The sequence below is a fragment of the Sorex fumeus genome, unplaced genomic scaffold (genome assembly GCF_029834395.1).
Source record: "Sorex fumeus unplaced genomic scaffold, SorFum_2.1 ptg000008l, whole genome shotgun sequence".
NCBI classification, from domain to species: Eukaryota; Metazoa; Chordata; class Mammalia; order Eulipotyphla; family Soricidae; genus Sorex; species Sorex fumeus.
Window position 1 is genome coordinate 60848791 of NW_026606065.1, and position 14262 is coordinate 60863052.

The 14262-nt window shown below is 33.6% G+C and overlaps 1 protein-coding gene across 8 annotated transcripts in view; it reads left to right on the plus strand.

Annotated features, from left to right (window-relative positions):
* PCDH9 (protocadherin 9) overlaps positions 1 to 14262 on the plus strand; it is a 1028937-nt gene that overhangs the window by 355482 nt on the left and 659193 nt on the right. For 2 of the 8 annotated variants that reach the window (XM_056110067.1, XM_056110070.1), the window contains exon 3: positions 8160 to 8240. The exons of the other annotated variants lie outside the window; for them this stretch is intronic. In XM_056110067.1, coding sequence (XP_055966042.1) covers positions 8160 to 8240 — 81 coding nt within the window. The remainder of the gene's footprint in view (positions 1 to 8159; positions 8241 to 14262) is intronic. 8 annotated transcript variants of the gene reach the window in all.

The window sequence follows — 14262 nt, forward strand, 5'->3', positions numbered from 1 at the left end:
AGATTACTAAGCAGTAGATTTGTGGGTAGGGGTAATTAAGAAGTGAACTACAAGTAAATAATGTTTACTTCTAGTAAGTGCATTAGGAGATAGCCTGGAGCATTTTTGGTGGTAGAGGAGTGACAGTAACTTTGTACCAAAGGAGCACCATAAACAAAGTAAAAGCATATTAACATTTACTTTGTAAAATCTACCCTCAATACATTAAATTAATAAAACTAAACTAAATACATTGTTGCCTCCATTGTTATATTTTTGAACTATACACACATTTCTCTAATGCCTAGTTTATTAAAATTCAGATATGAATTTAGGTCTTCTGTTTCTATATACAGAAACTTTATAAGAACCATTTTTCAGCCTATCAATTATATTTACCTAGATTAATTTTTTAATTTTTATTTTGTTTTTAATTTTTATTAGTGAGATGCCATGAGGTACAGTTGTAGACTTACTAATTTTTGTGCTTGGGTTTCAATTATACAATGATCAAATACCCATCTCTCCACCAGTGCCCATTTCCCACCACCACGGATCCCAGTATTTCTCCCACCCCCATCCCCCTATCTCACCCTGCTTCTGTGACAGGGCATTCCCTTTTGTTCTCTCTCTCTTATTGGGTGTTGTGGTTTGCAAAAGAGGCAATGGGTGGCAATCGTGCTTGGTCTATAGTCTACTTTCAGCATGCTTCTCCCATCCTGGGTGTATCCTCCCAAAAACCTTTATTTGGTGCTTCCTTCTCTATCTGAGCTCCCTTTTTCCCTAGCATGTGTGGCTGACCTCCAAGTCATGGAGTAAAATTTCTGGTATTAATCTCAGTCATTCTTGGGTGTTAGTCTCCTATTTTGTTACTTTATGTTCCCCAGATGAATGCAATCTTTCTATGTCTATCCCTTTCTTTCTGAGTCATTTCGCTTAACATGATACTTTCCATGTAGTACCACTTGTATGTAAATTTCATGACTTCCTCTTTTCTAACAGCTACATAGTACTCCATTGTGTAAATGTACCAACGTTTCTTTAACCAGTCATTTGTTTTGGGCATTCAGGTCTTTTTCCAGATTCTAGCTATTGTAAAGAGTGCTGCAATGAACAAACAAGTGCAGATGTCACTTCGACTATACTTTTTTGCTTCTCTGGGATATATTCCCAGGAGTGGTATTGCTAGATCAAATGGGAGCTCAATTTCTAACTGACATCTCTCCCTAAGCATACCTAGATTAATTTTTAAATTGACACCATATATGATATGGTCCACTCAGCACCATTAGCAATGATCCCTGAGCACTGAATTATGTAGCTCCAAAACAAACAAATAAAAATAACATTTACAGGATGAAATTTGAAAAGAAAAATACTGTTAAGTTGTCAACTCAGAAAATGCAACATTTAAAAATTATTTTAATGGGAATTGTAATTTTGGGGGGGGTTCACACCTAGTGATGCACAAGGTTTATTCCTGGCTTTGCACTTAGGAATTACTCCTGGCAGTGGTCAGGGGATCATATCGGATGCTTGGAATCAAACCTGGGTTGTCTGTGTGCAAGGCAAATGCCCTACCTGCTGTACTATTGCACCAGCCCCTAGAGACAAAAAATATTTTAAGTTTGTCCCATTTTCATAGTTTAACTAAAATTAATTTCTTGTCCGCCCTTTTTTTTCACTGACTTGTATTACAGAATTCTGACTGTGGATGGTGATTTTTGTTTGTCTATTTACTTGTTTGTTTATTTGTTTGCCATTATTTATATAATAAATAATATATATATATTATATATTAATATATATTAATCAATTAGACCTCATGCATGCAAGGCATATGCTTTACCTCTGAGCCATGTCTCAAGCTGCTCTTAATATTTCATATGCAAAGATGTCATGATTGATTAGTATAATTAGAACAGAGGCAAATAAATACAATTTTTAAATAATATTTATAAAATCCCAAATACTTTACAGGATTCTAAGATATTATTGATGATGCATTTTTCTTTCTTTTTTACCTAATACTTAAATTGCTAAGGATCTACACGAGAGAACTAAACATTTTGTCTTGACCGGAAAACAACAACTGCACATAACTCTTACCCTTGGTTGAGTAAAGCACTTTTATAAATCTAATCTATGAACCAACTAGGGCATTTTTATTCCCAATTTAGATAGCAGGGTCTAATAAATCTACTTTACTTTTATAGCAATACCAAATCTTGAAAGTGTTTTTCTCTGTGGGTGCCAAATTTGGCTGTATTATTTTGATTATGAAAGAATACCACCTACAACATGATAATGTATACTGTTGACGAGCCATCTTAATCTTTCCTGTTGAGTTTTGCAAAATAGTCACTTATCTTACTTTGCTGAGAAACTGAGAAACTGATTTTCTCTAAACAAATTCTTTCATACTCTTTTGCTTAACAATGCTGGAAATATGCTGATGTCATAGATAAAAGGCACTTTAGATCACATATTATTAAGAAAAGTCCTTTATAAAGAGAGAACTTTTTTTTTGCAATTAAAGATTCATAACAAATTGCAAAAATGAATTGGAGATGAAATGGACCAGGACCTAGAAAAACAGAATAGCATTGTTAGTTTATTATGAAATTGTCAAGTACTGAGTTTCTCTAGGTGATAGTTTAAAATAAGTATTACATTTTTAGAAGTGCTATATTAGTTAAATGTAATTCATATAGATTAAAGAAAAAGTTTCTCAGTAACCCAAAAAGTATTTTAAATATTTATATTAAAATTTCTAACATAGTTATATTTCTTTGGCATAGCAAAACTATTTTATATCTAAACAACTGGATGTTTTCTAAATTTTGACAAATTACTAGATTTTCTAGTAATGGATTTCTGGATACTCTTATTGTCCTCAGATGCAAATATTGGTTTTACTATATTCTATTTTTGTAAGAGATAACATAAGAAGCTTATAGGTTTACTCAGATAAAGGTAAAGGTAAAGGCCCTCCCGTTGATCGTCGATTTGCTCGAGCGGGCCCAGTAACGTCTCCATTGGAGACTTTGTTGTTACTGTGTCTGGCATATCCAATACTCTCGGTAGCTTGCCGGGCTCTCCGAGAGGGGCGGAGGAATCAAACTCGGGTCGGCCATGTTGGCCGCTTGTAAATATGTATTATTATGCAATTCTCATATATCATAGAATATACCTAATACATAGATTATTTTAATACTTTGTATAACTTGTGTATGAGACTTTTAAAGTTTGAGGCCTAAGGAAATAATTATTAGTTTCTTAACCGTCCAAAATGAGCAATGTGACCTATCTTCTGATAGTAGGAGTAAGGAGGTTATTAACAAAACTCTTATTTCCCTTTTTGGCTTTGTGTTCCTATGCCTATGAAGTTTTTGAATATTTATCTGAGTTCATATTTAGAAAGATATAGGTTAGAAAAAAATTTAGATTCAAATGCCCAAAAGATTTAGAAAGTTAGTTCTTTAAACTTACTTAAGATAGGAAATGAGTTTAATAGTTGTGTTTTAGCAACATCAACAAGGAGGAAGAAACCGAGACACAGTAATACTAAGTGAATCTACTTTAATATTAAATGCCTAGCAAATTGGCAGAGCCAAGATTTTTATTCAAGGCTTAGCATCCTGTGAATCAAGCTTCCTGGTACTCTTTCAAGAAAGACAGATCACAAATTATTCTTTGAGATGTTCAGAAAGAGAGATTCTACGGTTTTCTTTTTGTTATGATCACAATATTAATATCTATACCAATTTAATTACCAATATCCCCCTTAATGATCTCTGATATGCTTCTTTCCTTGTTTTATGCAAATAAAGGGAAGGAGATATGCATACCTATTTACATACATACAAAAACATATATTCAAGTACGCATTCATTCTTAATATTGCAAATATAAGTTCTATCATCACTGTGTGTCACATTGATAGTCAAATATTTGTGGGGAGAAGGTTAAAAGAATATTTTCTTGTTTCTCAAAAATCTTCAGAACATGATTATAATTACCTTAATTGAATAATTTGCTGATTACAACTATGCTAAAGAATTGATAAAGAAAACTTATTCATTATAATAATATTCATGCAGCAAAACAGACAGGTCATGCCAGATGCTAGGCACTAACTTTTTTTTTTTTGCTTTTGCTTTGCAAGCATTTCAATCTAGGCCTCACTTGAAAACTATAGAAATATAATGTATTAGATATCCAGTGTAAGACCACACTTAAACAATTCCTTGTGTGTTTGTGTGATTGCCTTCCCATGCCTATATATCAATAAATAACATAAAAGTGAATGAAATTAAATATACTGCATTTCCATTCCACAGTAAACATATCCATCTGTACTTCTGTGAGGATATAGCAGGATCCCTCTGATTAACCAAAGCCCTTTCTTCCTTTCCTTGAATCCGCAGCAATATACTTATAAATCAGAGTAGGGTGAAGAGCTTAGAGGCTAGATTCATATAGTTTCTTATTCTTAATATTTTTGTCATAAACACCTCATATGACTTTTGAATAATTTTATATCCTGTAGATTTTACTACAGTGCAGTTAGTTCATCTTTGAATATTGAATGAAATAAGAAGTAAAAGCAACATGTATTTATAAAACTGAGAAAGTTACACAGACAATTTTTGATGTATAATGTATAATATTGTGTTCATATGTATAACACGACATTCATTCCATGCAATATTTACAAAAAGTGTGCATTGATTCACATTTTTTTCCCAAATAAATAAGATGAGGATGGATGTTCAGAAATCGCAGTCTGTAAACAGTGCAAATCTGGAAAACATTAGTTGATGTGGGCAGAAAATATAGGTTTCTCTTTTGAAAAATTTAAAACACTGAGCACATTCAGTGTGCACTGCCACTTAATGCATTATCCAAGTATTTCCTACACATCCAATTTTTATGAGAACCTTAAAAGGTTTTTAGTAGACAGTTTAATCACATTTCCTCTCTTCACTTGTATGTGTCCGTCTTATGTGGAGGTCAGTGTCATAAAAAGGAAATTTGTTTTCACAGTGTGAGTTTTTATTTTTATTTTGGAGGAAAAGGCATAGAGACCCGAGCATATAGCTAATCAGGTAACATTTATAAACATAATGCAATTACTTTTGTTTCAAATATGACCTATCACTAATATGTACTAACTGCATGCTTGTATGGCTCTGGTTTTGATTCCACCTCCATGCCTGCCCTCCAAAGAATTAATGATTCTGAACATTAACAGAATGAAAGCAAGGAAATTTGTGTGGTCCCTGTGATATATATGTAGTCAGATAAAGTAGTCTTTCAAAATAACTGCATAAGAATATTATGTGAATACTTCTTCAGTGAGTTTTAGACCTGATATCCTAAATTTATAGATGAAAGGCTACCAGGAGTGAAAACAGAACTCTGAGAAAGAAAATCAAGCCGTGTCCTGCCCTGGTCTCATTTTCTGCCTGTAAATATACTTTAGTTGAAGTGTTGGTTGCAGCTGTCACTGACAGGGCACAGAAAAGTGCTAGATCAAAATTACTCTTCTTGAGAGATATTTTATAACAGGAACAATGGTGGAAATAAATTTTGTTCATTTTGTGGAAACGACTGAAAATGATCTTTCAGGTCACAAATGGTGTTACAGTTTTGAATGACTGAATTCTTGCAATGAAAGCAGAATGCTAAATGATATTCCTTTTTGGGAGTTTAAGGATACAGCTAACCATTAGTTGGATTGTGCGCTCTGATAGTCTGTGCAGAGTTTGAATGTACCATAGGAATGTAATGCAGATGAAAAGAGGTGAATATCGGGTGATTAGCAATGTTGAATCATCAGAAAGCAGAAAAAGTAATTTCCAATTTAAGCAGGTAACTGTCAATTAATAGTGTCAGGAAATGAGCCATATTTTCTCATAAGACTTTACTTATATCACATAGCAAAGTGGAGCAAATGCTTTTCTATGTCCTATGTATTACCAGAAAGTATGATAGCACTGCAGCACTGTTCTCCTGTTGTTCATCTATTTGCTTAGCAGGCCCAGTAACGTCTCCGCTGTGAAAATTGTTGTTACTGTGTTTGGCATATCGAATACACCATGGGAAGTTTGCCAGCCTTTGCCAAGTGGGCGAGATACTCTTGTAGCTTGCCAGGCTCTCTGAGAGGGGCAGAGGATTGGAATCCCGGCCGATCACATGCAAAGCAAACACCGTACCCACTGTTCTATCGCTCCAGAAAGCAAAAAGTTTTTTTTTTGGGGGGGGTCACACCCAGCGATGCACAGGGGTTACTCCTGGTTCTGCACTCAAGAATTACTCCTGGAAGTGCTCAGGGGACCATATGGGATGCTGGGAACTGAACCTGGGTTGGCTGCATGCAATGCAATCGCCCTACCCTTTGTGCTGTCGCTCCAGCCGCAGAAAGCAAAAAGATTTATGAAAGATACACTTAATAAAAAAAATCTATCCCACAATATGTCCCTCAGACTGTCTCAGTGTGAACCTTAATGTGAAGACTAGAAAATATTAAAAATCAATATGCAATATACTTATTGACACATTGTCATTATATATTATTCTGAGACTGTATGTGTGTACAATAATTGTTGTGCTTGTGCAATAAAGTTCAAATTACTAAAATATTCTAAAGTTTTAAATAAACATCAAAATAAATTTTTATTACTATATATAATGAACAAAACAAACAAACACTGTCCTCCCATTGTTCATCATTTTTCTCTAGCAGGCTAGAGCGATAGCACAGTGGGCAGGGCGTTTGCCTTGTGTGCAGTCAGCCGGGCCGAGCCGGGTTCGATTCCTCCACCCCTCTCGAAGAGCCTGGCAAGTTACCGAGAGTATCTCGCCTGCACAGCAAAGCCTGGCAAGTTACCTGTGACATATTCAATATGCCAAACACAGTAACAACAAGTGTCAAAATGGAGATATTACTGGGCCCACTCGAACAAATTGATATATAATAAGAATTTAAATTATAAGGTTGCTATATTATGATAATGATAATGGCGTACTTGCTAAATATAGTTTTAAATAAATATCTCTAAATGTATTCTGTGAAGTTTGACTTAAGTAATTATAGAAATAATCTTGGAAGCATGAACGTTTTTAGATTTTTCATATAAAAGGTGAGAGAGAAAGATGCAATGTTTTTTATTATGAGATATTCTGATTAAATGCAACACATTTAAAATGCTAGAATTATATTGAATATATTATGTATTCAATATCAAAATAATTTTATCTAAAACAAATGTTTATAAGCATGGAAGATGCAGTTAGTATATAGATATTTTTAACTGTATGTAATTATGAAACTGTGACATAGTTTGCCCCTATGTGGGAAGATCATCACTGTAAAAACAGTTATTTCTTTCCAAGATTTATATCTTTATTTAGATTTTTTTCAGCAATTTGAGTTTATCCATAACAAAAATGAGAAGAATAATATTAACCTGTATGCTATTGTGAGAACATAAAATTTTATACCAAAGATCTAGAATTCATTGTTACATATATTAGTTATTATTGTCTTCATTATTTTTAGAATCCCAACATTTTGTTGAAATTCTTAGGCTTCAAGGGGTCAGAGAGATACTGCAAGAATTAAGCACTTGCTTTGCATGCAGTCAAACCCCAGCATCACATTTGGTCCCCTGAGCACAGCCAGAAGTAGCCCCTAAGTACAGGGTCTGACTAATCACCCAGCCCACCCCATCCCAAGAATAAAGTCTTGAAGTATCCTTAAACTTGAAGAAATTTCACCATAATTCTATTTAAGATTTTTGTATTTTAAAAATGAGATAATCAAGATTTTTAATAGCTGAACTGTAAAGGTCACATAGAACATGTATAATAAACTGGGAAGGAATCCACGTCTCAGGATTCTGTCTAATATACTTTCTATATAATTTTAAGTGCAACAAGTACATTTATGCACTTTTCCTGCTCCTAAGATGGTCCTACTCTTGTTCTTTAGTGGCATGGGTACAAAAACAGGGGTCTATACATTAGGACAGGACATCAAAATAATGACTACTAATGACTTCAAGTTAATAATTATTACTGTGTATGCTGATTCTATTTTTTTAGAAAAGTAAAAGTACGTTTATTTGGTCTGTGCACTGAATTTTGGTCTTCCCAAATTCTTTTTTTTATAGTGGTCACTACTGGCAATGCTTGGCCCACAATACTGCTGGGGAGAGGACATGCAGTACCAGAGATTGAATTTAGGGCCTCAGGTATGGAAGGCCTGCTCTCCAACTCTTTGATTTTCTCCCTGACCCTTCCCTCAAATTATTATGCTAATGTCCTAACTCCTAATGTCTCAGGATTTGAAGAGAGGGTCTTAAAACACATAGTTCAGATGAGGTCATTAACATGGATGTTAATCTGCTGTGAATGGGCAGTTTTTCTGAAAGGAGAATAAAGTGTCTATACACATCTAAGAGAGAAGACTAAGTGAAGAAAGGGGTAGAAACCAATTTTGTAGAAAAATTTATCTTAAATTTCAGGCCTCCATAACTCAGAAAATAAACTTCTGATACTTAAATCACATAATATGGGATATTTTGTTCTAGAAACCGAATATGATGCATTGCTTTTCTGAACACTTACCCTATATTGTGTCACTAACATGATTTTTAATCTAATCATCACGATTCTAGTGGAAAGGTTAAAATCATTTCTCCCAATAAAGACTCACTCAGTTTCCTTGAAAAAAAAAAAAAAGAAATCACCTAAAGGGTTCGGTGTTGAAACATTGCATGACTGAAACCCAGTCATGCACAACATTGTGTATTTCATAGTCATTAAGGGGAAAAAATGAACAAGTATAGGTGGCTTTATGTAAGATGACAATAAAAAGTATATATTTGAGATATATGTGCTGTTTGGTTATAGTAGATATGTATTTTACCTAACAGTCATTTTTTTTTATCCATCTCACAATTAAACTGGAGAGTTATCTAATTTAGACTATACTGCAGTTTTAGTAAATAATATTAACTTTACATTATAAAATCAATGATCACCTAAGGAACAGGTGAAAACCGTGATGTTAGGGAACAGCCTAATATTGTCAGAACACACTTTTTTTAGGACCATCCTTTGTGTAAACTTAGAGAACTCCTTTTTGTTTATGTTTTTGTTTGTCACTGAGTGGAGCCCAAGCTTACGTCTAGTTTCGTGCCTTAGGATTACTCCTGGAAGTGTGCGAGGGCCTTATGGGAAATAATGCTGAGAATTAACCCAGATCTACCACTGCAAAGCAAATGCCCTAACCACTATACTTTCTTTTAGGCCCAGGAAAGGCTTCATGCTATATACTATTCATTCTTCATGTGCTTGTTCTTCCCGATGGATTGTTAGCTCATATAAAATATTCTATACCCAAGCACTTAGAACAACAAATTTTTGTGTGTGGAACACATCGGCACTCAAAAACTGCTCAAGAAATTACACTGAAACCCCTTCATAATGCTGATCTAAGTACCTGTACTATGTAACTGACTGCCTTGCTGGTGAAACATTTTTATAACTTGATCTTTTAAACACCTCAGTAATTAAATTTGCTTGGAGAGTCTCCAGGAAAGACTGACTCGTGCCAATGTTATTATAGAGAAATTCCAGAATGAAAATTCTGGTTGTTGGGTATAGAGATTGTTCTTAGTACCAAAAGCTAATTAGCATAGCAACACGAATATTAATACATTGCAGCTTACAAGTGGAAGTCCCAATTAGAATTATGTGATATTAATTAGAAGGTATAAACAGAATTTTCTTTCAGAGCCTGGTGACAAGGTATGGGTTATCAATACGGGACATGTGCAAGGGGAAGGCACGCAGTAAAATGGATCTTGTCCACAAAGGGCAGTACAGCTTCAAGTAATTACTATTGGAACTGTGAAAATTATTTTCATGGCATCCCCAAACATCTTTGAGCTGAAAGAGAGAAAAAAAGACAACATAAAAATCTCATTATTTATTCTACCCTCACTTTCTATATATTACATAGCATCAAGAAAGGGAAAAAAGTGTATTCAGGGAAAACCAGTTAAGGAATACCGCTTTTTTTCATGTTCAGTCTGGTGGACAGTCTCATGGCATCCTAAAGTTCTGTGAGGGAACCAATTACCTAGTGGAAATTCATTAGTTCTAGTTTTATGACTTGCCATGGAAAATAAAGTTTTGCATTCTTGGATGCAAAATAATGCATGACCAGTATTGTCATTTGTATTTTTTTGATGACTGTAGAAAGTGGTCATCAGAATAGGAAATAAATGAAGGCCTAAGAAAAATAATGATTAGATTTCCATACCTAAAAATAATGTTTTAAAATTGAAAATTTAAAAGTAGAAAATTGTTAATAGCATTTAATAATTTTTTAATATTTTATACATGTAATACTATTATAATATACAAATATAGGACTTGAAAAATAGTACACTGAGTAAGGCACTTGCCTTCAAAGCAGCCGACCTGGGTTTTATCCCTATATGCATTCTTAGGCACTGCCAAGGGTGAATCCTGAGTGCAGAGCCAGGAATAAGCACACAGTCTGGCAGGAGTGGGCTCAAACAACAACAAAAAAGAGCAAAAAATCTTTATGTTATAGAGGATTTGATAAAAGAATATCAAGAACTAAAAAGCAACCGGTTATATGTTATTAACTAAAGAGGCATTAGACACGTAAATGGGCATAAAAAGAGCACAGATAAAATGAACTAAACTAGGTAAAATAATCATTAGCTACATGAATGTGCCACTCACAAATCACTGATGAATTTAAGCTTAAGAGAGATGCATAGGGAAAAGCAAACTTTCAGATTCTAGTGTGACAGTAAAATAAATCACATAGTCTCACCATAAAGGACTCCCAAAATCACATACATAGCTCTAAAACCATAAAATTGCTATGAATTTGGAACAACATTTTATGAGTTACATTTTTTTGGTGCAATATAGAGACACAAATGTAAATGACAGTTTTTAGAACTAAACACAGGAAAGTGGGTTATTTTCACCTTTGAAAGCAATTACAATGTTTAAGTTAGGCTTGCATACACATTTATAAAGATTTTTTCAAATTTCCAAATTAAATTTATTTCATAACACTATTTATTCATCATTTTAAAGTTACTTGAAAATAAAACATTGATAGCACAGTGGTAGGGCGTTTGCCTTGCACGCAGCCAACATGGCCGACCCGAGTTCGATTCCTCCGCCCCTCTCAGAGACCCGGCAAGCTACCGAGAGTATCTCGCCCTCACGGCAGAGCCTGGCAAGCTCCCCGTGACGTATTCGATATGCCAGACACAGTAACAGCAACGTCTCCAATGGAGTCGTTACTGGGCCCGCTCGAGCAAATCGATGATCAACGGGAGGGCCTTTACCTTTTACCTTTATATTTGAATTAAATCGACAGAGATTAGATTCAAAATTTATTTGTAGGATTGTTACTGCATTTAATCTTGATTCACATTTTTCCTATTTTTTTGACTTGACAACCTCAGATTATTTATTGAGAACTGTAACATTTCTTACAAAAACTATGTTCATATTTGTGTCATTCATTTTCATATTTTTGCTTCTTTGTGCATTTTGAAAAGTATTAAGGACTTATATGCTGTATTCCAAAGTGCCATTTTGCCCTGTGGGACATCACATCTTATTAATTCAAATCCCTACAGACTTAAGTAATAATATAACTATAGCAGCCAACTCAAAATGCTACAAAACAGTAACTCTGAATGTTAAAATCCTTTTAATATTTACCATATAGCATCTTTTTAATATATGTATAGTTTATGTATGACATGTATGTATATTTTTCATGAGTAGTAATATAATTTTCAAAATATTTTAAAATTGATTTTCATATACAGATTATATTTATTTATTTATTTATTTTAGTAAAGAATTAAATTTCTTTCCACTTTTCAATAAATTAAAAATTTCCTTTAGTACTTTTGAAACCTATTGAATTTTAAATAATCTCCATATAATCAAGATTTCTTTCTTTCTTTTTCTTTTTGGGTCACACCGGTGATGCACAGGGGTTACTCCTGGCTCTGTACTCAGGAATTTCTCCTGGTGGTGCTCGGGGGAACCATACTGAATGCTGGGAATCGAACCCAGGTCGACTGCGTGCAAGGCAAATGCCCTACCTGCTGCGCTATCACTGCAGCCCCTCATCAAGATTTCTTATCCTGTTTATGCACCAAATTATAAAAATAAGTGGCTTTAGACAATATCCTGTCCTAACTGCAGACACTACATTTAAATTTCTCATTGTACTCACATTAGTTAAATTATTTTCAAACAATAAATTGTAGGAGAACACTTTAATGAGAGAATGATTTGGTATATTCCAGAAAGTACTACTTTAAAATTATAAACTTTTCTATTTTTCTACATAAATATTGTTTAATTTGAAAGGAGTTCCAAAGAGTGATCAGGGAACCACCAGAGCCATACTCTGAGGTGCTGGGAGGGAGAAGGCTTGGTTGCAGAGACTGAACACAGGGCCCAGAGAATAAAAGGCAAAAGCTCCAACTTCTTGGTTGAGCTATCTCCCCAGACCTAAAGGGGAAACTGTTTTTAAAATCGACACTTTTATGTTTGTAATTGTGGAGTGCCTGAGAGAAAAAATATATGTCTTAAAATACAAACTTGAAAAAAAACCACTTGATATTTAATTAGATGAGATGAAGAATAGTTATTCAATTAAGAGTGTATTAAAATGATATACATTCTATCAGAAACTGATGACTGATTAATGGACTGATATTCACAATTGATTTTTTTACCCAAAGAAATTCCAGAATATTTTTACACAACACAAGTTATAAACTATTATTGACATCAACAAAGTAGTGGTAGTATATATCAAGAATAAAATAAAATTTAAATTTTGTGTTTTAAGTTGTATAATTTGAGAATAGTTGGTCTCTATTTAATAACATTTTTTTCTCTTGATCCTCCCACTGTTTTGCTTTGATTTTGTACAATATTATGTCTTAATTTTTTAATCTGATATACATTGTAAAGGGGGATTGAGAGAAAAGCAGATCCTTTATCCTTAGAATTTTTTCTTTTTTTAAGAAATAGAAAAGATTATTGAAGAGAGCAAAACTCACTGGCTGGGGAGGAACTGAGTATTAGACTAAGTTCTCTTTAAAACTTCTGGATTATTGATGTGAAATTAAATTGTTTTTCTGATTCACTAAATTATACATTTAAATTTACCTTAGTTGATTTTTTTTGGTGTTAGGGGTTAAATCTAAGACATCAAATATCCATAGAAAATATCTCTGTGCTTTACCACTGAGATATTTTCACAGTCTAATGAAAGATTGTCAAGAAATAGACTATAACTAAGAAATAGATGTAACTTGAAAAAAAGTACATTGTTGAAATTGAATCCAGTAACTCTCATTTAGTTTTGCACTGATAAATCACTGTGATTGTCAATACTGAGCCCTATAACCATACCGGTGGTTTGAGGACAGGAGTCAATCAGCCATGATCCTGAACAGAAATAAGCCAACTTGGGAAATGAACAGAATGATGAATGAAACATTGAATACAAATGATTATTTACTATAGAATTGATGTTGAATCTTAGAGTCTTAACTTTTCAGGTCTACTCACTATTTTTTGAGCAGAAATATGCCAAATTAATTCTTATTTATATCATCTAAGTTATTTATATCCTCTGCCTTATGGTAAAGTTGTGGAGATGGTTTTAAATGTGTCTTTTAGAAAACATCACATTTTTAAAGAACCTACTAACAATATTAGGTTCTACTGTGCAAAGTTTAAATTATTTCATTTTTTCAAATAAGAAGAATTTATGCTTGGTCCTGCTTTATATAAAACAACCATATTCATGTAATGCATAATGCGTTTATGTGCACTTTCTAGTCTATTAGGTCTTCTAATGTAACTACATAGTGTTGGTGATTATTTTTAACCTATTATAAGAGGAATGGGTGCAATAAATTGAACTCTTCACGCTGTTTTTTTTAACTCAATAAAGCCAAGAGAAAGTGTTTAAAGTGACTGAGTTATCTGTCTGACAGCTAACCTGACTTTGTCGGCTTTCTGTCCTTAACAAATAGCTTACTTTTTATGTAAATGTAATTTCTGCTTCCATAGTTAGCATGATTTAAGATAGTTAAGAATATCCCATTTGCGACACTATTCAACATTCCGAATTCATTCACTTTAGAAAACGTTGATTTTCTAAAATCACTAAAC